Genomic DNA, 25,487 nt, shown 5'->3' with positions numbered 1-25,487 from the left:
TGCACACCCTGTCCGTGGAAAGCGCTGAGCGCTGCAGCAGCACTACGTGCACTCCTGCTGGGGACCTCTTATCTGATGGATATAAAAATGGCTATGTTGCGTGGAGGTGCTTTCAGACCCAACCATTGTTTCGGAGAAGCTGCAACGGTGTCGCTGTGACAGTGGCATTCAGAGACACGTTGTGGCTAAGGAGATTCAAGGATTAGTGAAGTCCAAGTGGTCAGTGGTGCTGGAGAAGCCTCCTCAGATGGATTGGTGACGAAGCATATCACTAACAACACGCTGAGAGTACCCCCAGGAATGGGGAAATGGAAGAGGGAGTGAGGGCTCAACGAGCCCTTCACTGCAATATCCACAAAACAGGAAAGGGGTGTTTGGGGCAAAGGACAGCAGCCCAATATCCCCTTATAGGTTTTTTTGACTTGCCGTTTGCATGCTGCTGATTCACTGTTGCATAGTTTTTCCAAATTACTGCTGTGTTCCTTCTGCCTAGGATGAAACTTGTGTTTATTGCATGCAGAAAGCTTGCTAGCTGCTGTGCAGCCAACAGTGCCTGGCAAAAAGGTTACCTACAGAAGTGTGACTTGTTGCTAAGCCCCCCACCACTGCACAACACTTGCTATAAGTGGGATTTCTCTCTCCAGGGGAGGCGGGTGTATATTTTAAAGATATTCTGTGCGTAGGTAGGGTTGAGTCATCCTTATCTAAATTGTATAGGTAAGTTGAAGAAGATAAGAGATCTGTTGGGTTATACTTATGTGAATTGGAGAGATGAGTCTAGGGGATTATCGTTCTGGATCCTCCTGTTCAGATGAAAAATGCTGCTTTGTATGTAGGGAGTGCGTGAACCTCCCGTAAGGAAGGGTTGTATCTTCCTCTGCCTGAGAGTGAAGGCAGAATACTTCAGGGAGCAGGAGATGGCTGAAGATCCTGCATTTGCTGTCGGATGCTGCCACTTGCTGTTGATGTTCTGCTTTGTGAGTAGAGGAAAGCATCACACACAACTGTTCAGGGTAGAAATAGCCATATGCAGGAGTGGCATGATTTTCCCCAAGTTGCCAGTTCTGCCAAAGAATCCAGAACTCACAGAATTCGTATAGCATGTAAAGAAGAACTATAATGCAAATACACTCACGTATAGTGTATGTGCTTATGCATATATCTTTTATGCAATTGTGTATCCGTCTATTTTTAATCTAATGCTTCTGTCTTTTGGCATTTCCAGTCTGTAGACACTTCAAGCACTTTCCAAACTTCAGTTAACTTTTGCAAAGCTAGCATCCAGTATTGTTGCAATTAAAATTGTAAACCAAACATAAAGTCATAAACATTTTTTAAAAGCTCAAGCACATATATAGCAAGCATGATATATTACCTAAAATGAATGTTTGCCTGTGTGGGTCTATTTCATGTGAGACATCAAATACATTGTGTGACAAGATGTCCCGTATGACCTGTCTGGGCACTTTTGCAGGCACAGGTCTCCCATCTTATTCTGTGCTTGCACAGTCGCTTGCACAGTGGAGTCCTGGCCCCACAGCGTAGTAACACTAATACTCTCCTTACTGCTGTACTGTATTGTTAACAGTAAAAACAGTATCAGCTGTTCTGAAAATAGCTAAAGTGCCACTGTAAATTTCTGCCTCCTTTTTGGTGCTGAAACTCTTTCCTTATATTTTCCTCTTGCTCTATTCTGCTCAGGGTGGTCCGCACAGAGGTTGTGCTGGACAGGACAGTTGAAGAAGTCTCATGCTTAATGTGTTGTTTCCTCTCATGTAAACACACCAAATCTGACTTGCCTTTGCTCTTCCTCTGAAAACCTCCAGCATGTTGGAAGTGTGTTTTAGCACAGTGATCATTGCAAACGGAAAAGAACGAATGGTAACATTTCCAACCCCAGGACTTGGAAGCATAAATGTACCCTGCGGTCAGCATTCAAAAATTACGACTGTGCTGCACATCGCTACTGATGCTGTCCTGCAAGTACCTGTGTGACCCCAATGAAGRCATGCAGGAGTCATCCTCCAGCTCACCTCAGTGCCTGTGGTAGAGCAGGTAGAGGGCTGTGGGAGCAGGGCTGGGACGAGCAGGTCTTGGTGAGGAGCAATGGTCAAGTGATGAAGGGGGTGAAGAAGTAAAAAGTTTTGCTAGGGATAGAAGAGGTGTCCCAAGGGACAGTCAGATAGCAAAGATGGGATGTTTAGAGGGAGAGGAGCCAAAGGAGGTAAAAAGGGAAGGAAAAAGAAAAAAGAAGTTTAAGGTTACGGAGCAAGGGTAGAAAATGGACTTGAGAGGAAGCTGTGTGGAAACAGCAGAAGTTAGGAGAAGAGGGAGCTCACAGAAACAAAAGAGAGCAAAGGGAAGATGGTGAGGAGCTGGGAATGTATAAAGAAAAACATATAATGAAGGCTTTATAGTGAAAAAAGTTATTCCAGATACAGGAGGTTTTCTTATTGTCTTGTCCTGCAGACAAGAGAAGATTTGAGGCAGGGGAGACAGAGGTAACACAAGCTATTTCTTGTGTAGCCTGTTTGTCACCGCTAACAAAAAAAGAGCCACAAAAGACGTTCCATAGGGAAACGTACTCAGAAAAAAATTAAATGAAAATACACAAAAAATGAATAGTGAAACCATGATGAGAACTTGGGGCTGGGAAGATGAGATGGGACTAAATTAAACAGTTCACTTTTCCATGCTCAACCTCTTGTACTGGGTATTGATTTCAGGAGATTATAACCAAAAACCAGAATATGGTAGATATTTCAAGTTCTGAAACTAACTTATTTCTGTTCTTCAGCTCTGATCTTTCAGCTCTGAATTCTTTTGACTTCTGATTTTCAGTAGAATTCTTCAGTGTTTGAGTGTCACAAACCAAGTTAATTTTATGCTTAGACAAACCCCAGTTTTTGATTCTAAAGTATCTGTGGCAAAATGTTTCATACTGCTTTTTAAGTCTTACCAGATCTTAGCTGTCACCTTCCATAATGGGTGCAAAATGCTTCTAGAGCCAGGCTTTCATGCTCCATAGAAAGAAGAAAGCGTAAGACATTGAATTGCAACTGTGTCTTCAAAATCAGTAGCAGTAAAGCAGAAGCAAAATCAGTAGTGGTAAAGTAGAAGCAATAACCTGCCTACTTTCTACAATGAAGAATAATAATTGATGCATACAAGAAAGATGCATGTTGTACTGTTTGAGCGATACCTGGAAGGGAGGCCATATGCAATGGTTTGATCTCATGGAGTCACATAATACGACTGGAGTGCAAGAAGAATCAGTTATGTGGTTTTTTACAGCACACAATAATAAACTCATCATTATGAAATGTCTTACCAGAACATTTGACTCTGGTTATTTGTTATACAGCAGTTTTGCAAAAGTTAGGTAGGAGGCTTTGAAGGCACTGGAAGGATCTCATCTACCTATTTTACCCACACAAAAGGTCGTCAGCGTTAGGATGGCTAATGAGATGAATGGCCAGTTCACTAGGGCTGACAAATGAGGTGATGGCATTTTCACAGACTAGCAGTGAAGAGTCCTTAGATGCCTCTTGACTCCTGAGAGTCCCATTTGTGTTTTAGCATCTGAATACAAAGAAATCGATGTGGTATTTGTTTCCTCCATGAATAGTTAAACTCCAGTTAAACCCACACTTGTATTTTATGAGTGTGTAATTCCATTCTGCTTGTTTGAAGAGCAACCCGCTCATTTTCACACCCAATTTTATTTAGAGAACAAGCCTTTTCCACCTGTAAATGGTGTTCTTTGCTTTCTCCAAAGAAATATAACTTTCCACCTCCATCTCTCTTTCCTTGTACAAGAAACCCAAATTCAGAATCACAACCTGAAACAAAGCTAGGTGGATACTGCTCTCCTTCTCTGTAGCGTCTAACCTCCTAGATTGTGGTGGCATTTATCACATGAAGGCTCAGTCTACGCAAGGACAGAAATGCTGGGTGGTTCCCTGGTCCACCTCTTAGCCTGTAAGTGCTTTGCTTACGGTTCCCTGGTTGCATCAGGGATTCATAAGCAAAGCACTTACAAGGGAGTTCAAGGAACCACTCTAGAGAAATGCCCGGGATATTTTAAGTACTTTACTAAAAATGTAAATGTAACACAGTGAATAAGAACTATGCAATACAGATTATCCATGGTGAAGTGGAAGATTGCAGTACAAAGCCTATGAAGCTGCAGATAACAAAGATGAGAGAAAAGGTTTCTTATACTTAGGGAGTCTAAATTGCATCTCAAAGGGTAGAAAAGGACACTGTCTTAGAGCAGCTCTTCTATTATCTACCGTGACACTCTTGCTATATAAGACAAACAAATGTACCTGTTCTACTCTGGAGGGCTGAGCTTGTATTTTGTTAGCCTCACTTGTGAAAAATCATGTGTTGCCTCTTGCTTTTTATGCTCTCCTGTTATCCTGTTAGCTTAACTTCATATAACTAACATTAAAATCAGACTTATGCTGCCTTTTCAATTTTTACTAAGCTTTTATCTATATTGATTTAACCTACTTCTAATGTTATCTTTTGCTAATGAATGCATATTAAGGTCAAGTAAATGGATTAAGTTTACAGAGTTGTAATGTTGTCTGTGACGTTCATAGCCAGAGGCAGATGTCCAAGCTTGGAGAATATCGTGAGATATCAGTGAGATTCACCAAAGCCAGTGTGGTGGGCAGGGAGCTGCCTAGACTACCCACTAGGAAGGCTTTTGGAGAAGTTGTGATGTAAGTGTCACTTCTGTTAAGTCCATCAGAGTCTGTGTCCATTCCTTGGGCTACAGTCTAGAATTAGGCCACTAAGCTGTTTTGTGTTTTCTCATTAAACTATCAACATTCATGACTCAGTAGGGTAGAGATTCCAGTCTCTGTTCAAATTAATACATAATGTGAGATAATTAGAGCATATAGCGATGTAGGTAAGGCTAGTATATTTCTACATGGTATAGCGCTGAATACAGGTACCAGTTCAAGATGGAGAAAGGAACACCACTTCCTCCTCCTCTTGGTGTATATGGGTGCATGGGGTCTGTGAGCATGCTCTGAAATGCTCAGGCTTCCTGCTGGATTAGATCCTCCAGGCAAGCTAGATGGGGGAGCACATGGTTCCTGAGGGTTATGGGCTAGGCACGAGTGGCTCAAGATGCAGATGGGTCTGGAGGTGTCCAAGAGCAAGGAGTTGTGCATCTGGGGTGGGGTCACTCCCAGGTTGATAAACCTACTTGCTGGTGTCTACGTGTGAGTAGGTATCCATGCTCTTGTTATGGTCAGTGCAGTTCTAGTGAATATTGTCCATGCAGTCTAGAGAGTGATTCAGCTCACCCTAAAATTGACCCCTACATTTGACCAGCTGAATTGCTGCCTGGACTCCAAAGGCTGCATTGATTGGATTTCCATTGCCTATAGAAGGACTTAGACACTTAATAAGCATGCAGATACCAACATGTAGACATCTAAATTTAGTTTTCTTAGTCTGTGGACCTATTCCTACCTTTGGACATGTTATGGGTGAAGGCTCAGTGTGCATCTAGGGTACAAGGCACAGTTAGGCAGCAATTTTGAGAATCTAGCCTTGAATTAGGGCTTAAGTTGGTAGTTAGCCAACTTGTAGTCATGTGGTACATCTTAGGAACTAGCTCACTGTGGATGTAGCCCATTTGTGGATCTACTCTTAAAGCCCAGATTTGTCCCATCTAACTTGGTTGTAAGTAAAATTGTTTCTAGTTGCCCTCAGCCCCCTCTGTAGTCAGTAGAGAGAGTTAAGCTGCTCCTACTTTTCTTAGCTATCTATTTTAGGAAGGATTAAATTGTTTTACTCAAGTGCTTATCCCTCTCCACTGACTCTCCATAAATTATATGGAGTGGTTGGGGCAACCAGACTTCAAACTTTGGCGTTTCAGTGTAGGGTTCTGAAGTTAAATGGGGTTTATCTAGGCCTTAGTGGGGCAGCATTCGGTGAGTACCAGGTGCTGTTGCGATAGAGAGCACAGTAGGAGACAGACATTGCCTGGACCACAGAAGAATCAAAAAGGTAAAGATAAACAAGGCATGTTGAAAAAGAGATTGATATATCTTCTTTTTAGGCATAAGAAAGACAAACACATAGAGTTTGCCCAGGAAGTGTGTAGTCAGAGGCACATATATTGGATTCTTGTGCTGGACATTCAACACCAAGTCGTGCTTCTGTCCTGCCCTGATTTTTTTCAGGAATAAGCCCTAGAGATTTATGTGCAGATCTTCAATAGCAGTCAGGCTGTTAAATTCGTAGCTCACTGGTGTTCTGAGCTATTTTCTCATTTTTTCTGGAGTCTAGGGCTATATCTGCTCCTCTGCATTTTTTTTTTTTGTGGATGTGTATAACTGTCTTGCCATATAAATTTGATTGCCATGTGTAGTGTCTTTCACAGACACTGCCGTCTCTGCAATAAAAATGCAGAATGTTACTGTGTCAGTGTGGCAGAAGGTCTCATCCAATGCACGAGAGTGAATTCCAGCACAATTTGCAATGCTAGTGCTGGAGGGGCCCATGAGGTTATTTTTTTCGCATCAGTTTGTAATTTTCCTTTCTGTTTCTTAGGAGCTGTATTAAGGTTTTGTTATCTTTTCAAATATCCTACTCTGTGTGTGTCTCATAAGCAGCTAATATGAAAAGAGAAGGTAGCGTAAGGTTCTTAGAGTCACCCCTTTACCAGGAAGGAAAGCCCAAAGATAAAGAGAAGGTGTCTTTACTTACTTTCATTTAATTTGTTTAAAAAAAAAAAAAAAATCTTGTTAGGAGACCATCAAAAGATTTTCTATAAAGTAGGAAAACCACAATGCTGGGTTGTCCTACGCTGTGGTATGTGCTATGCTGTCAGTGCAGTATAACGATATGAATAGTGCCTTCATCTCTAGCAAATCCTTTGTGCAGCAATGGAGTCCGGAGTGGCTGATTTTTTTATGGAGTATCACATCCTCCTCCACCAAAACTATACGTTATAATGTGTTTTATAGCAAGTTGTCAGCTTCATTTATGGCTGAGACACTGGGACTGTTTGCAGTGTCTGCTGGAAAATTCCACTCCAGAAAATTCCTTTTTTTTTTTCCAGTACCAATGCCAGGAGCACACTTTTCCTAGTATTATTTCTTTAATTATACTAATTAACAAATCTGATCCTCAAACTCCTGCTGATCTCGGACTTACCCGATTAAACTGATGACTGATCCAAGAATGCTTAATCTGAAGTGAGAGGGTTTGTAGTAGTTTGCCAGTTTTCCAAGCTCATGGTTCACATCCTTTTTCTAATCTATATATTTTTTACTGGAGGCAAAAGAAAGGAAAATACAGATTTTCATAGAAAGTGTTTGCATTTAAAGTCCCACTGTTGCTATCATGTGCACATGTGGTTTTATTTTACTCACAAAATTAATCCCAGTGACTTCACTGGACCTAAAAGCAGAAACAATTGCTCTGATGCTGCAAGTACAACCGAGTCATCTTTTCCTACATAAGTACTTTTGTTTGATTGCAGGACTGATTTCATTGCTCACTTGTAAGCCTTTGAATTTCTTGTAAGGACTTCTTCTCATGGTGGTTAAATATGCTCTGCATTAAGGCAGAGCTTTCAAGCTGCATCTCTCCCTAGGGTAGTTTGAAATACGGGGATTGTGTGCAGGATTTCATCCAGTCTCAGATGGGATCTTATTGCCCCAGGATCGGATGCTCTTCCTGTGGCACGTTAAGCAATACGAGTGCCTCTGTCACATGTTTGCCCTTTTAGGCTCCCCCCAGCAAGTGAAAAGTAGGCACTGGTTCTTGCTGGTGTCATTCTTCAGCAGTGTCTTTGGGTGATACCCAGAACCACCAGGTTTTGGTTACTCATATTCCCTTTCCCTCCTTAGTTCTGCTCCTCTTTCTACCCCGAAGTGAGGAATGCTGTACCAGGTGATGGGCAAACACCGCCATCCCCTGTGGTCTTCTCCTGGCTGTGCAGCGTGTACGGCACCATCAGCTGGTGTATGCCAAGGATATCTTTCAGCTCCGATGCTGGAGGCAGGGTAGGCAGCAACGCGGGTAGCTCAGGATCTAAACCTCAGCCTGTACGGCACCATGAGGACTTGTATGGCTGACAGAGGCACGAAGGGGCTCTTGCTGATGAAAACTGCAGGAATGCTATGAAGCAAAATTGTTTTACTCTTCCTTAAAATGGGATAGCAAGCCCTCATGGTCAGTCAGGAGGTCTCAACCAGAGATTTGACCTCCAGAGCCCATTCAGAGATTTAACCTCGAGGGCCCGTTTGCAATGTTTTGGATGTTAGGTGGTTTAGGATGTGCTGAGGAGATAAGAGAGGTCCATGCTGTCCACTGAGCCATGTCTAGGCATTGCCTGGGAGATGCTGGTTGACAAAAGCTGAGGCTGTGCCAGGGCTTGTGTTAGCAGTTAAGCAGTGATGATGCGTGTGTGCCAGCACCTGATCTTTTCCATTTACTGGTATATTTACTAGTCTTTGGGGACCTAACCCAAGTCTTTTGGCCCAGATCCATGAATTATTAAGGCTTCCAACTGCTGCTTAAACACTTCCCATTTGTTGTATGGGAGTCTAATTACCTTGTTCTATCTATGCCTTTGAGAATAAACAAAGAGTGAGGTTCTTAAATCTTTGGGGTGTTTTCACTTTGCAAGTTATACTCTTTCCCCATCTTGTATAAAATCTCAAGGGAAACTGAACTACTGGTAACGAAAAGAGGGCTTTACCAACTGAGGATACATTTCCGTGGTAAGGATTTGAGAATTACGAAAAGAAAGCATCAGAAAGATGTTCATTTGTGACTAATAATTCTCTTGCCATACTAGCCTTCACTGTGCTTGGACTCTAAGGGAAGGGGTAGTATTCAAGTATTTGCTCTGAATACATAGCTCCTCTTTCTCATTGTTGGGCTCTTTCTTAGTAAGTGAATTATTCCTAGTTATGGCCAAATTCTGTATCAATTTATCCTTTATACTGACTGTCAAGATTCAAAAGACTAGATAATTATCAACACAAGTGTTCTTTATATGGGTTGTATTTCATGTACAGGATGGTAAAAAAGCTCACAAAACAACAAAACCTTCAATCCAGGAGAATCAGATGGAGGAGATTGTATTGTTGCATGTCCCCAGATTTGGGCATCTAAAATAGCGTTGTGCTGCAGCAGGCGCTTGTAACTCCTGGGTTCTGGGCCTGCCTCGGCAACTGACTCTTGGGTTTGGTCTTCAGGTCATGGAGGCTGAACTTTTCCTTCCAGTTCAGCCTCACCAAGGAGATGAACATGTTTGCTGCACTGCTAAATCTTTGCCTCTCCTGCACTTGCCCAGCTACTGGTTTGCCAGGGTGTGAGGAAATGAAGGCTATAGCCCACTTCTTGGTGCCACTGCTGGGGTGTGCTGGGCTCCCTGAGGAAGTGACACTGTTCTGGCAGGAGCAGAAGAACCAGTTCTGCCAACAGCAAGCTACTGATCCTTGCTCAGCACCCTGTTGATGTTTGTCTGAATTTCTTTCATTTGCAACTCCCCTCCCCTCGCCTCCATCTCTGATCCCCCTACACCCCTCCAAGACATGAAACCTTCACAACCAGGAGAAGCAGGCCGAATCTTTAGTGGACGGCTCTGGGGTTCAAAAGCCACCACTTCCCGTGGTCTACTAGGGTGGAGGGGAGAGGACCCCATGCAGACCTGCAATGCAAGGGTGTTTGGCTGCAGCTGGGGCTAGTGGGCAACTGAGCTAGAGCAGTGAGTGTTGAGTGGCAGGAGACACACAAGTGTCTGACAGTGGAGGTTGGGGCAGAGTTGTTTTACGTGGAGCTGGGAGTCTAATATACATTAGATGTAGAAGCAATGAGACTGGCTTGGGAAATTACAGTGAGAGAGTTCATTTGAATTTGACTTTTGGATGAAAGCTGTTTTCCAAGCAGGTGTCAGTGTTTTAAGTGGCTCCTTTTTAAAAGATGTTTAATACTGTGAGATCTTTTTCACGATGTGATGTTTGCATGGGGAAAGAAGTAGTCCAGAAAGGAGCCCAAAGAACTCCTGTCCTGCAGAAATGTTTCTTACGTTTCTGATATTGCTTATATTTATGTGTCAAAACCAAGGATGCAAAAAGAGTGCTTGAAAACACCAGTGGTTTGTGAACTCTGAATAGTATTTATTTGATATAAAGAAAAAAACTTACAGAACAGTTTCAATAACAAGATAAATTAGTATGTAAGAAAAGACTGTTAGGAGTGATATTGGGAAAAAGCACGATATGCATATTCTGACCGAGTGATACGTGTGACAAGTTACCAAATAAATGTTACTCTGTGTAGGTTTATGGGAAGACTCTGAATTCTCTGGATAGCTTTGAATGAAGAATTAATTCTGAATGATGTGCAAAGTCGTGCTAATGGCTGAGACATGGCCTTGCTCTTTTGTTGTTTTTCTCTTCCGTACGTGTGGCTCCTCTACAGTACTGCTGCAATGGTCCTGTTGCTCAGCAACAGCAACCTGAAATAGCACCAGTCAAAGAAACTGTGCTGATTTACACTGGTCGTAAAGTGTGCACTCTATACTAGAGTGCAGATTTTGACTTATGAATGAAACCTAGCCTTTGCCTTTAGCCTCTTGCATTAGCCTCAGCCCCTCTCTCTGGGGCATGTATCCCTGACAAGGGAGATTTTGGTTTGGACACCGACAGCTCTCCCTTTCCGTGAGAATTTGACAGAAATATAGATGCATCCCCTGACCTAATCTAACCCCAATCTAGGGGTCCAGGGACTTCCCTAGGAACTGGATCAAGTCCTTATGTCCTGCTTGCAATGAGTTTTTCAGCCTTGACTGTACTTCTAGAGGCACAACTCTATGCCTTCAGCTAACTCTACCTCCTGTTACAGAAACAGACTTTGCACTTGTATATTTAAGAAGTTATTGATGCAGTCAAATGCCTTAAATGTAACGCATGGAAGTTTCCCAAATATCTGGAACCTCTCCCTCGCACCACTAATTTCATAATTTTATTTTCCAATATCTTCTAGACCATTTGATGTAATTTCAGAACTGTCTTTGAAAGAGCTCAGTGATGAAAAATAGAGGAAAACTTATATCAAACTCAAAGATCTATGAGTATTTTTTTTAACACCACAAAATATTATGTAGATATTTACCAAGGAAAACATAGCAAATGGTACGTCTTACAAACGATCTCTGAAGTGGTATTCATAAAGAAATACTGTCAAACATCTGAAAACCTAACACTTCACCAGAAGATATTGCCAGCAGTTCATCCCAAGTATTTTTCACTCAGATCTTTTTGGTGTTTATAAAAGACATTTTCCTTTCCCAGCCTCATAAATCAGCTGCCATATTCACAATCTACTTTTTATTTACTCTGCCACAAGAGGAACAGATTTTGATCCACTTTCCCATGAGCAACATTACTGCATGTAGACTAATGCCAACTGAAGGACCTGAGCACGGAGGAAAGTATTTGTGGTGAAGATGTCAGCATCTGTCTTGTATTCTCTGGTTGGTGACCCCTCTATGTTTCTGCTGCGTATTTAGTTTCAACACCAACTATGCATCTCATAGAAACCCAGATTAGAAGCTGAACTCTCACTGACAATTATTCCATGAAGTCCACTGCATGCGCTATGGTAGTTTATTACCTGGAGTGGTCAGCTTCCTTATTGCCGATCTTAAATTTATTTGTGATTTAGGGAAGGGAGGATGGTGACCAAGCAGCCTCATGGGCCAGGAAAAGCAGGCTCATGGGCTTGACTCATCTTGATGAGTCAAGCAGAAAGGTGGCTGAGATAACACCCATTGAAGTAGTCACCAGAGTCTGTTTGTGGGTGCAAAGTCAACTTCCTCCTTCACTATCTCCAGACCCTAGAAGTCCATGCAAGGGTAGCACACCACTTGTCTGCTGCAGAGCTCACCTACACTCATCTCCTGCCATGACATTCTCCAGGACTGGAGTTGGCAAGAGATGCTGGTTATCTATGCTACAATCCGCCATGCCACCGCCTGTCCCCTTCAGTGACTTCAGCAACAGGCTGGGACATACACTGTTTTCCTGCTTGATATTTGTAGGTCCTTGGGGGAAAGCTTAGGAAGGGAGGTCAAGAAGATCAGTTCAAATTAATTCTACTTATGGCACAGACTGAAAGGAGCCATTTCATTATATAGGGCTGGGACAACAACGACTTTGCTGCTGTCCCCTCCTTTTGCAACCTATGACCAAATCTGTTAAACAGCAACATGAGATTAACATAAAATCATGTTTTTGTTTTTGTTTTAAGAAAAAGATTCTTTTCACTGACATTTACTTTCTTGGCCTCAGATTTACAGACTTTTTTCTGCAGCTGGGTGGGCCTGAAATTTTTTTACAAAATGTTAGGGAGTGGTGCAAACTAAAACATCCAAAAGCTAGGGCTTTACAAACCCCCCAATTATTGTGATTTTTACCACAAGTCTTGTATGTGTTAGCAACACTGCCCATAATTTATCTGTGTCCATCCTGTGCGCAGTGATTATTAATGAGCTGCCCTCTCTGCTAGGCTTGAGAGAGCCTCCAGGTAGAATTCTCCATCACCTATTTTCTACTTAGCAAAAGACACTCTTTTTCCAGTTCTCTGCTACTATGAAGCTCTCTAAGACATATCCTGTTGCTGTGGTAAGCTGGTTTTAGCCATAAGTTAGGAGTCCCATCAGATGTCAAGAGATGTTCTATTCTTCATTGCTTTACATCTGATTGGTGTGACCTGGATTTCGTGAACAAAGTTTTCTTTTCAACTTCTAAGTCATTTCCCTGCTGTTTAAAATTCAAGTGTCTTTTTAAGCATATATGCTCTTAAATCGTTACAGATTGCTCTTGGGAGGGGTTCTTCCAACACAGCACAATTCTATCTATCTAAACAGGATGGAACAAACAAATGTGGAGGAAAAAGTCTTTTCACTCAGAAGGCAGCGATTTTTTTGTCTTTTGACTTTGTAGCACGCAAATCACTTTTGGGGGGAAATACCTTCTGCTTTTGCCTTACACTCTGCAAAGTATCTCTCTTCCTGGGCCTTTATACCTCGCAGCAAGACTTTTGATGTCTCTTCACCTTCAGATAATACGCTCGGTTGGCTTCTGGATAGGTGACCTTGGAGAGGGGTAGCTTGTAGATGGCAGAGTTGTTTGTGGTTATTAACAGAAATGTCAGTGCAGACAAACAAAAAGACCAGGTTCCCGATGGCAACCCAAACTGGAAAAAAATAAAGAAGCCCTATTTAATATGAGACTTTCTTTCATTTGATCCCTCAGCTCTTGAACAAAACTCAGAGCCAGGCAGCTTGGAATAAGCTTTCTCAAGGAAACCTTGAATTGGTTTTGGGTGGAACATCTTCCCAGGGAGGCAGGATTTCTTAATGAGACCTTGACATTGTGTGTTAACCTATAGCATCTATCAGCTCTGGTGAGAGGGCTGCCTTCTCTTTATGTATCTTCTGTGATTTTGGATGGAGCTGAAGTAGGAGTAGATACCAGAAACACTCAGCTTTACCCCGGGCTGTTGTACTGACTGCCTTTTGGCACCTGGGCAAAGCAATTAGAAACAAACTCAGGGTTTGTTCACACATGTGGTGGGTCCCTTTCTCAGTTACTTCAGGCACAAAGTATGGCCATGTAATTATTTTGGGGGTGTTGAGGGCTGATCTGTGGAAGTTCATGTAAGCTCCGAGGATGAAAAGTGGTAAATAATTATTGTAAAAGTGACCTGTTTCAGTGGGGACCACAACAACCCCCTGGGCAGACTGTGTCCCCTCTCCCAACTCCGTTCTGCCTTTGGCCAAATTGTTCTCCGAGTCTCAGTCTTTTGCCTCACGAGCTAGGAAAACATACAAAGTGTTCAAATCTGTACTCGGAAACAAGACCTTCCTACTGTGTTGTACTAAGCTAACAAACTACTTACCGCAGCCAACATATTAGCCAGTGTTGCTCCCAGATAGGCACTAAAGAGCGCTGTAAAAAGAAAGATAATTCCTGGTGAGTTCAGTTGCTTATAGCACTGAGGAGACTGGAAAGGACAAACATCTTGAGCAAGCTCTCACACTGCCTCGGGTAACTCCYTCCTCCTGCTTAATAAGTATTTACAAAACTCTCTGGGTAGCCCCCTCTTAAAACCTGCCTTTGCACAGAGTGTCCCCTTCAACCTGGAGCCCGCGGAAAGGGCAAAGCAGAAAAAGAGGTAGAATAATGAAAAATGTGACTATGGAAACAGAGGCTTTYGAAACGTGTGCTGATGTGGAAAGTATGTAAGCTTGATGGATGGAGTTAAATAAGGAAATAACCCTTCCACCCACATTTATCCTGCCTCCAGGGCTAGAAGGTGGGTCAATGAGATACAAAGCTAAATCTTTTTTATATGCGCGCTGAATGAGCAATAGTTTCAGTCCCAGCTCTCCGTGATATTGAAATTTCATATGGAATTGCCTTATAAATAATTCTTCAGTCATTCTGTGGTGCCTAGCTCATGCCTCTGGTATCTATTTCAATAGAGTTAGGAAACTGTACTGTCTAGTTTCAGGTGCAGGCTGATCTTGAGCTCCAGTTTTCTCAAGGGTTAGATATGACCATCTCCAAAGAAGGAATCTGAGAATGTATTTTCATTGAGAAAGACCAACATGATGCATCCAGCAACACCAAATGAACATATTTAATACCTCGAAAAGCATCTGATTTCAAAGACCTTAGTTAATCAGTTTCCATTGATCGTTTCTTTTGTTTTGAATGTAATTCTTGGCTGAAGGCAATTGCGCTGTTTTTATTTTGTGAGGGTATGTTATAGCAATGGCTCTAACATCCAGCTCAGTCACTTGTCCATCTCGCCTAAGTCCATCTGCCTGTCTAGATGTGACCATCTGGTTTCAGCCCACCCTTAGTATAAATGCATCTTGTATCACTTCAAAAGGAAATACAGCAGTAGTGAAAATCCATAGGATACGTACCACAGGCAATTGCCAGCAAATGTGTCTGCCAGGTGAAAGCGTAGAACATGCCTCCGATTGCGATGCAAGAGAGGGAACTGTTGTAGTTCCACAAGCCAGAGTAGATTTTGCTAAAAGGTGTTGCTAAGCTCAGTGCTGTAAAATAAGTCAAAGATGTGTCATTCCTTGGCCAAAGAGATAAAAGCAGCTGAGAAATGGAGTGAATCCAAGCTTTCCAGGGCTCAAGCTTGTGTATGTACACCAAGTTCCTATTTGTAGTCATGTTGTTACGATCTGAGACTAAAGCCACTTTAATCTAATGCAGCCACTCTGGACTTTCCCTGGTGAGGCTGAGCTGAATTTGGCCCTATGATTTCAGTGGAAGATATATGGGTGAACGAGGATACATTTGGACTGTAAATGCATCCCTGAGGCCTGCACATTCAGACTCATGGCTGTGGTTTTTATTAAATTAAATTTAGTTTTATTAAACTAAAAACATCAGAATGTGTCCAGAAATTAAGTATTTCATGATAAAAATTCATTTCAACCAAAAATGCATTTCTTTCTTCCCAACATTTCCACTGCCTTAAATGAGTTAAGAACATGGGGAAGTCAATCAAAAGAATTTTTAAGACAGAAGTTTGTATGGTTTTTCAAGCCGTCATTTTGCAATGGAAAAAACATTTGTGACTGTAAATGTTCCAGTCACTTTAGCTCTTTTATTTGCTCTGCTTCTGTATAAATCTGTGACAGAAATCAAATCTTTACCTGCCAGCATCCCCACTGCTGATCCAATTGCCGCATGCAGACAAATGAGTGGAGAAGAGATAAATAGAGCAACCAGGAAAATTCCCCCAGTCCAGGGGTTATCGCAGCCATATACCTGACTAACTCCGACCGGAATGGATTGGAGCAGCTGCAAGAATGAAAAAAAGGACAATTTGTTATCTGCTTTGTTGATTTGTTTTTTTGAAAAACCTAGTTTTCTTGGCCACTTTCAACCTAATTTGACTGAATGATAGAAGTTCTGTTAMGTTCTGGAGGTTTTGTAAAAGCAGCTGGCTGGATGGAAGAAAAAGACAGACTTTTAGTGCCCACAGCAKCAGCCTGTGCTACCACGCATCAAAAAATCCAACTCAGTACGTCAGCCTTGAAACCAAGGGAAATCTGGCTTCAAATGCGCTCTTGAGGGGGCTCCTTGTTATAATAATTCATGGCCTAGAAACCCCTGCCAGAAAAATGGATTTGCCCCTACTTTGGACAGATGAGAAGGGAAATTTCTGATGTCCTGTCAAATTCACTGATGACTCTCCTTTCACTTAGCAACAGAGCAGTTATTCTGGGCAGTTGACTCAGGGTGTGATGAAGCTGGTAGTTATTGCGACTCTCTCTCTCATGTATTCATGCATTTCTTATCCCCCAGAGCTGCTTCTTTGTTTTCCTCTGTAAACCTAGCAATAGGATGTGTTAATAGGTAACCCAAAAGCAAGCTAGGTAATGGGGATCTTGGTGTGCTGTCAGTCACAAGAAATGAGAACATTTACCTTCTGCGTCAGTATAGAAATTCACCCTATGTATCAAGTATTGCCCACTGCATCACACCTCTCTAGTTAGGTAGATCTCTCTAATTATTTTATCTCTAARATACTAAGAAAAAAATAAACTGGGACAGACTGTGACAGCCTCCAGAATACAGGCCTGGTTCTTATCCAGCATTTGCTGGATGCAGTCTCGCTTTCCGGATTATAAGTGGAAAGTTTGTACAGTTCTAGGGAGACAGCACGGCATTTCCACAGGGCTTTAATGAAAATAAATAATGCCTTGTTCCTTAAACTGGTATCGGGAGTTTCTCAGCCAGATTTTTGGTCTCTGATAATGTCAAAGGTAAATATCTTCCATTAAAGGGCTCAGAAGGGTTTTTTTATTGACTTTACATGTGCTGTTGACTTTGTCTTGGTCATTTCTACAGGTTGTTATGGAACATGAGAATGAATGTAGGAGACGGAAGTGCTTGGGTAGATGATATCTTCGAAAAGGCGTTCACCTCTGGGTGGTCAGACCAGAGGACGAGAACACCAGTWTGGCTTGGCCAGAATTACAAGACTTTTTCCAGGTTAGGGTATATCTATTTGTATACCTCAAACGCCCTTGGGATTCACTAGGAATATGAATGCGTGAGAGCTACAGAGTTGGTGGGACAGAGTCCTACTTGGTTACAGCGCAGAGGTGATTCTGAGACACTCTTCCTCAAAATGTTCTGTTCCACCCAGGTGGAATAGTCCGTTTATTGTCCCCATAAAATTATCCATCATAGATAAAGATCCCTTTAGAAATGTCACCTATGTGGATTGCTGTTTAGCATCAATTAACTTCCTTTTCTTAATCACTCCCTGGAAACTGCTTAAAATAGTCCACCGAGCCTTAGGGGAAAGCTATTACTCTAGTATCCATGTTGTTTACTGCGCTATGCAGGAGAATAAAATAATGCTTTGGATAGGTCCCACTTGAATATTAGCTAAAAATATACGGATATGTGCCTGCACCCAAGTTTGTAATAATTCTGTCATAGTAATATCTGCTTGCTCATTTCTTAACAGAAGGATTGCACTTTGATGCATTTTTGAAAACACAACACTTTATGTGTAGAACGCTAAAATTAACCTGTGAGTTAACTGGAGTCTCAGCRTAACCTGAGCTATGGAGCCGTGACCAGTATACCCATAGTAATGGATAATTAGRTTTTAGAGGCTCTTTGAAGATTATAATATATACATTTAGGTCCAATTGTAAACAAAAGATACCAGATATGAAAAAGATTCTCATTTTGAAGCTATCAATCAAAAATGTCAATTCCTAGAGTCAACCCTTATGTATTGGATAATAGCTGTTTTATAAATGCAACCTTGTATTGCCAGGCCCTATTGCAGTAATGTAAAGGAAGGTAATATGGCTCTCTAGTGGATTTCTTTGTAAATGGAGAAGGCTGTATTTTTAGGGAATCCTACCATTGGCACTTCAGCATCAGTCCAGGTGATGTTGGGAGTTGTTGTTGCAGGCTGAATGTGAGTTGTAGGGAAGAAGAGGTTATGGGGTCCTGAGGCAGCCAGATAGAGAGTCAAGGCCAAGTTGAAAGGCAAGGTGAAAACAGGCAGATCCCACTTACTGAAGACTGAGCCTAAAGCACTGGTGAAAATGGGGCTGAAAGAAGAACATAATGATCTCACTAGGAGCTTGTGATCACAAATGACTCAGTAACTCTGCTAGGCAAAAAAAAAAAAAAAAGTATTTGGACAACTGCGGGAAATTCATTTTGTCCATTTTTTTTTCTTAGAAGCTGTTTGATTTCGTCAGTCTTTCTGACAGTGAGAGATATGTTAGGGTCACTCTGCAAATTTCATACCCTTCCCCGGGCATTTCAGTTAGCAGTGTGTGAGTTCCTGTYGTGTTTTGCAATATGATACTGTGTTTAATTTGGTGACCATGAAGGGGCCAAGATCCTACTGGTGTGAACTGGTGAAGCTCCAGTGATTCAGAGGAGTTATTCCCCAGCTCAGTCTCAGTGCTTAATTTTTCTTTTAGTACTTGAAATGGATTGAATTTAGGACACTCAGACATCAGGTCTGAGTGAACTGCAAAGAAGTATCCTCGTTTAAGCTTATGGTTTGGAGTCATCAGAAGTAAATACTGGCATCGAAAGTGTGCTTGTTAAAGTGAGTATAAAACCACATGAACTTCAGTCAGACCAATGATCTGCATGGATGGTTTAGTAATCTCCAGCCAGACATTTGGGGCTCAAAGACCAATTTTCAAAATTTTTGCTGTCCAACTACCCAACAGAGTATGGTGTCACATATGTGAGTAAAGTATTATTAGTTGTTCGTTTTCATGAGCATCAGTCATCATCTTAGAACTACTGAACAGCTTTTGTATCTCTGTACCCAGAGTGGTAAATTTTCATGACATTTTTATATGGTGGCTTAAATAGATGAAACACTTGTGGTTGATGGTGGCAGAGAATGGTGAAAATAATGTTTCTCATGAGACAAAAATGAGTTGATGCATCACAGCAATATGGCTAACATTTAAGGCATTGAATTAACTATGGTTAACCATCAATTTTCCACATGGACTTTGGATTTATTTGTGATTATGTGTGTATTTCATTTGTTTTGGACTTACATTCAAGTTTAAAAGTACAGATAATGGTATAGTTTTAGAAGCACAAGCATGCCAGTTATGTTTCTTTTTCATTTGGATCCTGTGAAGCACAGCACATAAATATACGATGGCTCAGTCTCAGTGCAGAGACACAGGGACTGGAATAAGAAGCCAAAGAGATGTGTGACTTACCATGTCATGGACACCAGTGCCACTGGAAGTAGAAGCCACCAGTGGTAGTCTCCCTTAGCAGAGAAGACAGCCATGAGCAATCCCACCAAGACCCCGTTGTAGCCATGCAGGCCTGCTGCTATGGCCGATCTGTGTGGAACAAAAACCAACCATCTTGAACTCTTCTCTCCTGCAGGTGCTGCCCTCGCATCACACTATTCTTCCACATGCGCAGTCATGATTGTGTGCGATGATGACGACCTGCCACATCTCATGCACTGACCTTCAATCTCACATGCTTGAGTTAAATGTCCTCTCAGCCCCAACTACTCCTTACGCATTTGTGCAGCCTAGCATAGCACTGCAGCTGTGTGCCCTGTGTCCCTACATGCCAGATGAAGCTGGTTGGAAGATCTGTCTGTTCCTAACAGTTTTAGCTAAGGCTAAACACATGCTTTTCATCCATGTCGCTTGTTTAACACCTATGTCAGCATTGAAGTGACAGTTTGGTTTTCAAGGAGCAAAGGATGAACTTACCTGTCCTGGCCCAGAATAAGTGCTGTTAAAGTTGAGACAACTGTTCCCAAACAGCCTGTGAGTGTCCACCAAGGATTCTGCACCAGGAAGCCAGCAACTATGATAAGCCCACTAAGGGGATTATTGACAAACATCACCTGGGATATCCCGCGCAGCACCCAGTCAATAAACTGGATCATGAGAGGTTTATCTGGAAGAGAGCAAATTAAATAAAAAAACAAAAAAGCACAGATGAGACTGATTTGGGATGGTTTTTTTTGAAACTCAAGAAGAGTTTTGGCAGTGGAACTTGGCAGCACGACTGAAGCGATGGATCAACAAGGCTGTAAAAGCTGACCAGGATTTATTATGGTCTGTATTAAGTCTTGCAGCTGGAAAGCTGAGATGAACAGTGTGGTTGCCAGAGTCCCCTGTTATAAAGTACACTGGACCAGCTTCATATGTACTGGCTAATTTATGACATCTGTGTCTCAGATGGCAAATTGTGCGAGTATCCCATTGCTGATTTTTTATGGGGACCAAACACACCTACCTATGTGTAATTTAACTTCACAGTGGCATTAGGCTTGACAGAAACTACTCGGCTGAAAGGAGAGGGAATGTTATAAGGAATGACAGAACACAGAATAAGCATTCTGGGCTGTGTTCCCTCAGACAAAATTCATGTTATACATAGCATCTTGGGAGGTAAATGTCATCTCAGTCATCCTCAAGGTTTAAGCAGTATGTGGCTCTCTGCACAAAGCTGAGTTTCTCCTACAAAAATGAAATAGATCCAGGCAGTCGTTTCTGTTCCACTCCAACTTGAATCACACGGTTGAGAAGTTACTTATTATTCCTTTGATATAGTTCTTTGGAATCCCCTAATTAGTTAAAATGAAGTAGGTTTACCTTTTAGCCAGCCTCCAAATTCCTTCATGTCCCCAGTGATGTAGCCAACAGCTTTGCAGACTCTCTTTCCACCTTTGCTCAATGGATTCTGCTTTCTTGGCTTTCTCTCCCCCTTGGTTTCTATCTTAACATCAACGCTGTTTTCCATGGTGATGTTCTGAGCCTTTGGTAGAATTCATGGAAAAAAAATGACATTACATTACAATGCCTCTATTTATTCTCCCCACCGCTCATTATTGCTGCATACTGGAAACTAGGGCCACCTGGTGAAAAGGTGTTCTCAAGAAGGGCAGGATTACGTTAGGAGACACTGCCTCCCTGGAAGTGGAATCTCAAGACTTATCGTGATGGAGATTCCACCACATCTAGGAAGTTATCTCAATGATTAAGTTTCCCCTGCTGCTTAAGCCGTATTTCCAGTCTGAATTTATGTAGGTGCTTCTTGCAGCCATCAATAATAGATACTTAAAATTGTGTTCATAGGTCTCTACATGGTCACCTACTGAGGTCAGTTCAGCCTTTCTCATGAACATGGGCTTAGCTTGAAGCTTGTTTGCAGTGCCTCACTCTGTTACTTACATGCTTACATACATTTTTTTGCTCCCTTTAATTATATTTTAGCTGCCTTGTCTTCAGAAGTGCCAGGCACTGATTTAAGAGATTATAGGCCATATTTAGAGTGCTTATTTTCCATTCTGCTTTAGTCATGATGCCTTCTCTCTGTCAGTCGCCCAGTAGACTTGCATGTTAGGTGGCCTGTGCTGCCTATTTTTCTTCAGCATAAGACAAGATAGGTGACCACATTTATGCAGTTGTAATAAGTAACCCTCAGGGACTAATGAAAAGTCTTACTAAGTTTAGCAGACACTATATTAAGCCTTAAGTAAGGTAGGGGAGCACTGTAGGCTGAACAGAGGTGTTTAGCATTAATTTAGGGTGCTTGAGGGTATCTGAGGCATCCACACAAGGGTGACAGAGATGTTGTCCCTTTCGGAGACCTGTGCTCTTTGGACTAACAGCTGCTGGAATACCCTTGGGTATTTCATACGGCTCTAGACAACTACATTCAGACCMCTGGATTGGACCCTTACATCCAACTTTAAATACTGGATTTTTAAACATGTCTCATAGCCAATTCCTCATATGTTTAAGAACCAATTCTCAATATTGAGCCAGCAAATTAAAAATGGCCAAACCTTTCCCTGGAGTATATTCTGTTTCCTGCAGAATCAGATTGATTTTTGGTAGTTGGCAGGGCAAAGAAAACATGAGACAAAGTGCATTGTTGAATGAGTACAAAACTAGAGCTGCATCAGTTTTGACTGGTGAATAACAGCTTATGTGAGAAATAAAGAATTTAGGTTGTGAGATGATAGTCTAAATCAGATGATATAAGCACATAACTGTTGGAATTAGATTTTGATTCTCTTGCGACTTCAGTATAAGCCTTCTTGGCAGCTGGGGAAGAGAATTCATACTTCAAAAATATAGGGACTGATTACTTAAGCTAAAGCAGCCTCACCCTTGGGTGTTAGTCATGCAGATCTAAGACACATGGTTAAGCGGTTTTGAGTCTGGTTGAGGGAATGGCTGGTTAATGTACCTCCTGGCCAATTTCTTATTATATATTATTGGAGGGCTGATAGTGACAGTTCATGAAGTAGAAAATGTTTGCACAGATAATAAATAAAGATTTTGTTGTTTCTGGAAGAGCCCAGTTACTGCAAGCGTAGGTTCCACAAGGAAATGCCTGAAGACAGCACCACTAGGTAGAAGGGTGTGGAGTTTAGCTGTGGATAGGAAACAATAGATAAGGAGCTTAAATAGAGAAGGAAGAGAAGAAAAGATGAGAGTGTTGCTAGGGATAGTTTCTCAGTGCTGGAAGGCTTTTTTCTGGCTCAGTTATAATTCATTACCTTGATTCATTAACCTTTGCTTTTCTCATATTTTATTCTGAAATAATGGAATAAGTGAATTGGATGCACTTTCAGTTAAATCAAGTAGCAAAAATTTCCAGCCAAGATAAATGCTGTTCATTGGTGAAAGTGCATTTACATTTTCAATTTAAAGAATCTCTCTCTTTTACCTAACTTATGCTTTTTGTGTTGCTAATTCATAAAAGCAAGGGATGCTGCATTTGCATTTGCAATTGCAAAGAAAAGTTGTGTGTCCAGTGCTAGCATACCTCGTATGCTTCCCTGCATGCTGAGTGGGAGCTGTTTGCACTGCGGGAATTTGGAGATGTTCTGCAGCTTGGAACATAATGTGCACGCAGAGAAATGTCAGAGCCATTGTCTGGTCAACTTGCACAGTGGAGAAGAAAATGGGTCATGTTAGAGGCCCTAATTCATCAAAACACATACTTGTTGCTTTGCCACAGGAAGGCACTTAGTGCATAATTAAATTCCTAGTGAAGCAACGTGAAATCATGGCTTTACTGAATCAGGGCCAAAATGAACTGGAAAGGACTTCTCCTGTGGTGAACATCTGAGTGGAGATTCTTTTCTTTCTTGTTCATGCAAATTTTTTTCCTGGAATATATAGTAATTGCACAAAAGCTCCCGTGAGATGTGAAGCCTTTCATCTGCTGTTTGAGATGCTATTTGGCAGTGACCTGGGCTTTGCTGCCAAGATGGAAATTGTGTAGAGCCAATGTCAGTACTGCACAGCGCAAGTCTGTGTCTGGAGAACTCCTTTGCTCTGGATTTTCACGGGCATCAGCTCAATGCACTTGGCATSGCAGGAAGACCAGGTGACCAAGTGAGTCACTGCCACCATCCTGGCCTGAACTTCACCCCCAGTGAAGGCTGCGTCAAAGCTCTGCGTACCTGTTCTTCCAGAGTATTCAATAGTGAAGTGCTTGGTGGGAGATCATGGGCACGTTCTGGCCAGCAGTGCAGCTTAAACTCACATTCGTTATGTCTCTGTCCGTCAAGTGATGTGTCTTTCAAGAGTGGGCTATTGGAGGGATCGCATATATTTCTCAGAGAACTTCGGGTCGCCATTCCTATTAGTTTATATGTGCTAAAGGGGAAGGAAATCAGTGTGAAACATACCCATCATCTGCAGAGCAGCCTGGTATGTAACAGTCAGGCTAAGAGCATGCTTGGTTTCAGGTGGTGTCTTCATGGCACTGTAAAGAGCCAGATCTAGTCCGCTGGCTTCACTGCCGCCCCGAATCGCATCCCAGGCTCTGAGTGAGGGCTGTCTTCCTGCGTGGGGTGGTTCGGCTACCACCACAGCAGTGGGGACTTTCTCGCCATGGCTAGGGGTGAGCAGGATCAGCTCATTTTGCCCAAGATTCCTGGATGATTTGCATTTTCCCTTCATGGGTTTAATGCCCTAGATGATTGCAAGCATCTACATTAGAAAGTATCAAAATGTGTATCTACCTTTTCCCCAGAAGCTCCTATTTGTCTGAAAACACAGACCATGGAGGACTTAAGCTAGCTCTACTTAGTGAACAAAAGAAAGCAGAAAGGAGCAGTGAGTCATTTGGAAACCAACATCAGGAGAGGTAGAAAAGGATTTGGGGGGCATTTTTATTGASTTGTGACATTATAAGAAGCAGTAACTGACACAAATGCTCAGACCAAAGGTCCATTAACACATTATCTTGTTTCATGGAGTGGCCAATAGCAGCTATTTAAAAAAGAATRTAAGAAACAGGGAGTTAGTCCTTCAAATGGTGTCTCATCCCAGCTGTTGACTCCAGAACAATGGAGATGCTCAGAGAAGTTTAAGACAGTGGTGTCTGAATTTAAAGATAAGCTGAAAAGTGTGTATTCTGATGGGCATTGCGTGAAGGCAGTCTACAGCAGATCTTTTAAAGACCTGCCATTAAAGCTAAATTAACATTGGTTTTCAGTGTCCAGAAGTAGGCTTTTTTTCTTGATGCAGGGAAGAGGAAAATGGAAATAACTGTGAAAGAACTATTCTGCTGGAACAGAGTGTTTGRTTTCCAGGGGGCGGGGAGGGGAGGAGGGATATTTTTATTTCCATCATTCTATAAAAGTGTTTTTTGATCTCAGTTGCTTAACTAAAGACTGTAAGTTCTGTGCTCAGATATGCTGCTTTAAGTGCCCTACATGATCTTGAATAAGCTCTGGAGAGAGGCTCCAGATGTGCAGTTGGTAGGAGATCCAGCGTGGATTCCTGATGCTGGTGTTGAAGTTTAGCGTGATTGAGGAGCAGCAGCATGACCCAGGCGGACAGCAGTCAGGATGTGATTCCGGTCTCTGGGGTTCAAGTACTGATTTGTGCTGCGGGGTAAATGCAAGGTAACCRTTTCAAACTATTTTAGGGTGGTGTATCATGTAAGTGAGAGCTAGATTTGAGGTACTGCTGCTGTTCCCCAGTGATTCCAGAAGTTTGCGGCCCCTCTTACCTAGAAAACTTTGTGCCATTGGATAAGTATCTCACTGCCTTCCTCAGTAAGGATGCTCACATAAGGAAGACCGAAAGTTTTTCAGCTAAAAGCATCTAAATACTTTTGTATTGGCTATGTAATGGAACCACTGAACATGGAACAGGAAAAAAAAAGTTTCTCATGAATGAAAAAGAAGTCATTGCAGGGCCAAGAAGCCAATCTATTGATTTTTTTTCTCGTCTTTTCAGAGTTAATAAATGTCTCGTAGCAAAGAACTGATGTTATGCAACTTTGTGTCTCCCTAAATCAATTTCTCTTCCACTTGTCTACATTTCTTCCATGTCACGCCATACCAACCGGCATCTCAGTAATGCCTCATTAAAGCTGCAG

At 42.0% G+C, this 25,487-nt stretch overlaps 2 protein-coding genes across 2 annotated transcripts in view; both read right to left on the bottom strand.

The window, feature by feature from the left end:
* Window positions 1-12,017, bottom strand: part of SIGLEC15 (sialic acid binding Ig like lectin 15) — a 29,558-nt gene extending 17,541 nt beyond the window's left edge. The window contains exon 1 of the mRNA XM_026090653.1: window positions 11,942-12,017. Within this exon, the coding sequence (XP_025946438.1) occupies window positions 11,942-12,017 (76 nt within the window). The remainder of the gene's footprint in view (window positions 1-11,941) is intronic.
* A 1,054-nt stretch (window positions 12,018-13,071) lies between these two features.
* Window positions 13,072-21,043, bottom strand: LOC112977849 (urea transporter 2-like). Its single transcript, XM_026090652.1, has 8 exons — window positions 20,729-21,043; window positions 19,838-20,027; window positions 19,322-19,450; window positions 17,977-18,169; window positions 15,740-15,887; window positions 14,990-15,124; window positions 13,954-14,003; window positions 13,072-13,248 (listed from the first exon to the last, which is right to left on the bottom strand). Exons 1-8 carry the CDS (start codon window positions 20,874-20,876, stop codon window positions 13,072-13,074), a joined length of 1,170 nt encoding a protein of 389 aa, XP_025946437.1. The 5' UTR covers window positions 20,877-21,043.
* Between the last annotated feature and the right edge of the window lie 4,444 nt (window positions 21,044-25,487).

The sequence above is a fragment of the Apteryx rowi genome, unplaced genomic scaffold (genome assembly GCF_003343035.1).
Source record: "Apteryx rowi isolate R43461 unplaced genomic scaffold, aptRow1 scaffold_87, whole genome shotgun sequence".
Classification (NCBI taxonomy): Eukaryota; Metazoa; Chordata; class Aves; order Apterygiformes; family Apterygidae; genus Apteryx; species Apteryx rowi.
This window is presented reverse-complemented; position numbering and strand designations above follow the sequence as displayed.

Coding starts and splice junctions, on each gene's coding strand:
- LOC112977849 (XM_026090652.1), bottom strand. CDS start 20,876: ATGGAAAACAGCGTTGATGTTAAGATAGAAACCAAGGGGGAGAGAAAG. Junction 19,451..19,837: donor CTTATTCTGGGCCAGGACAG/GTAAGTTCATCC, acceptor TGTTCCACACAG/ATCGGCCATAGCAGCAGGCC. Junction 15,888..17,976: donor CTGATGCTGAAGTGCCAATG/GTAGGATTCCCT, acceptor TCATTCTTGCAG/CTGCTCCAATCCATTCCGGT.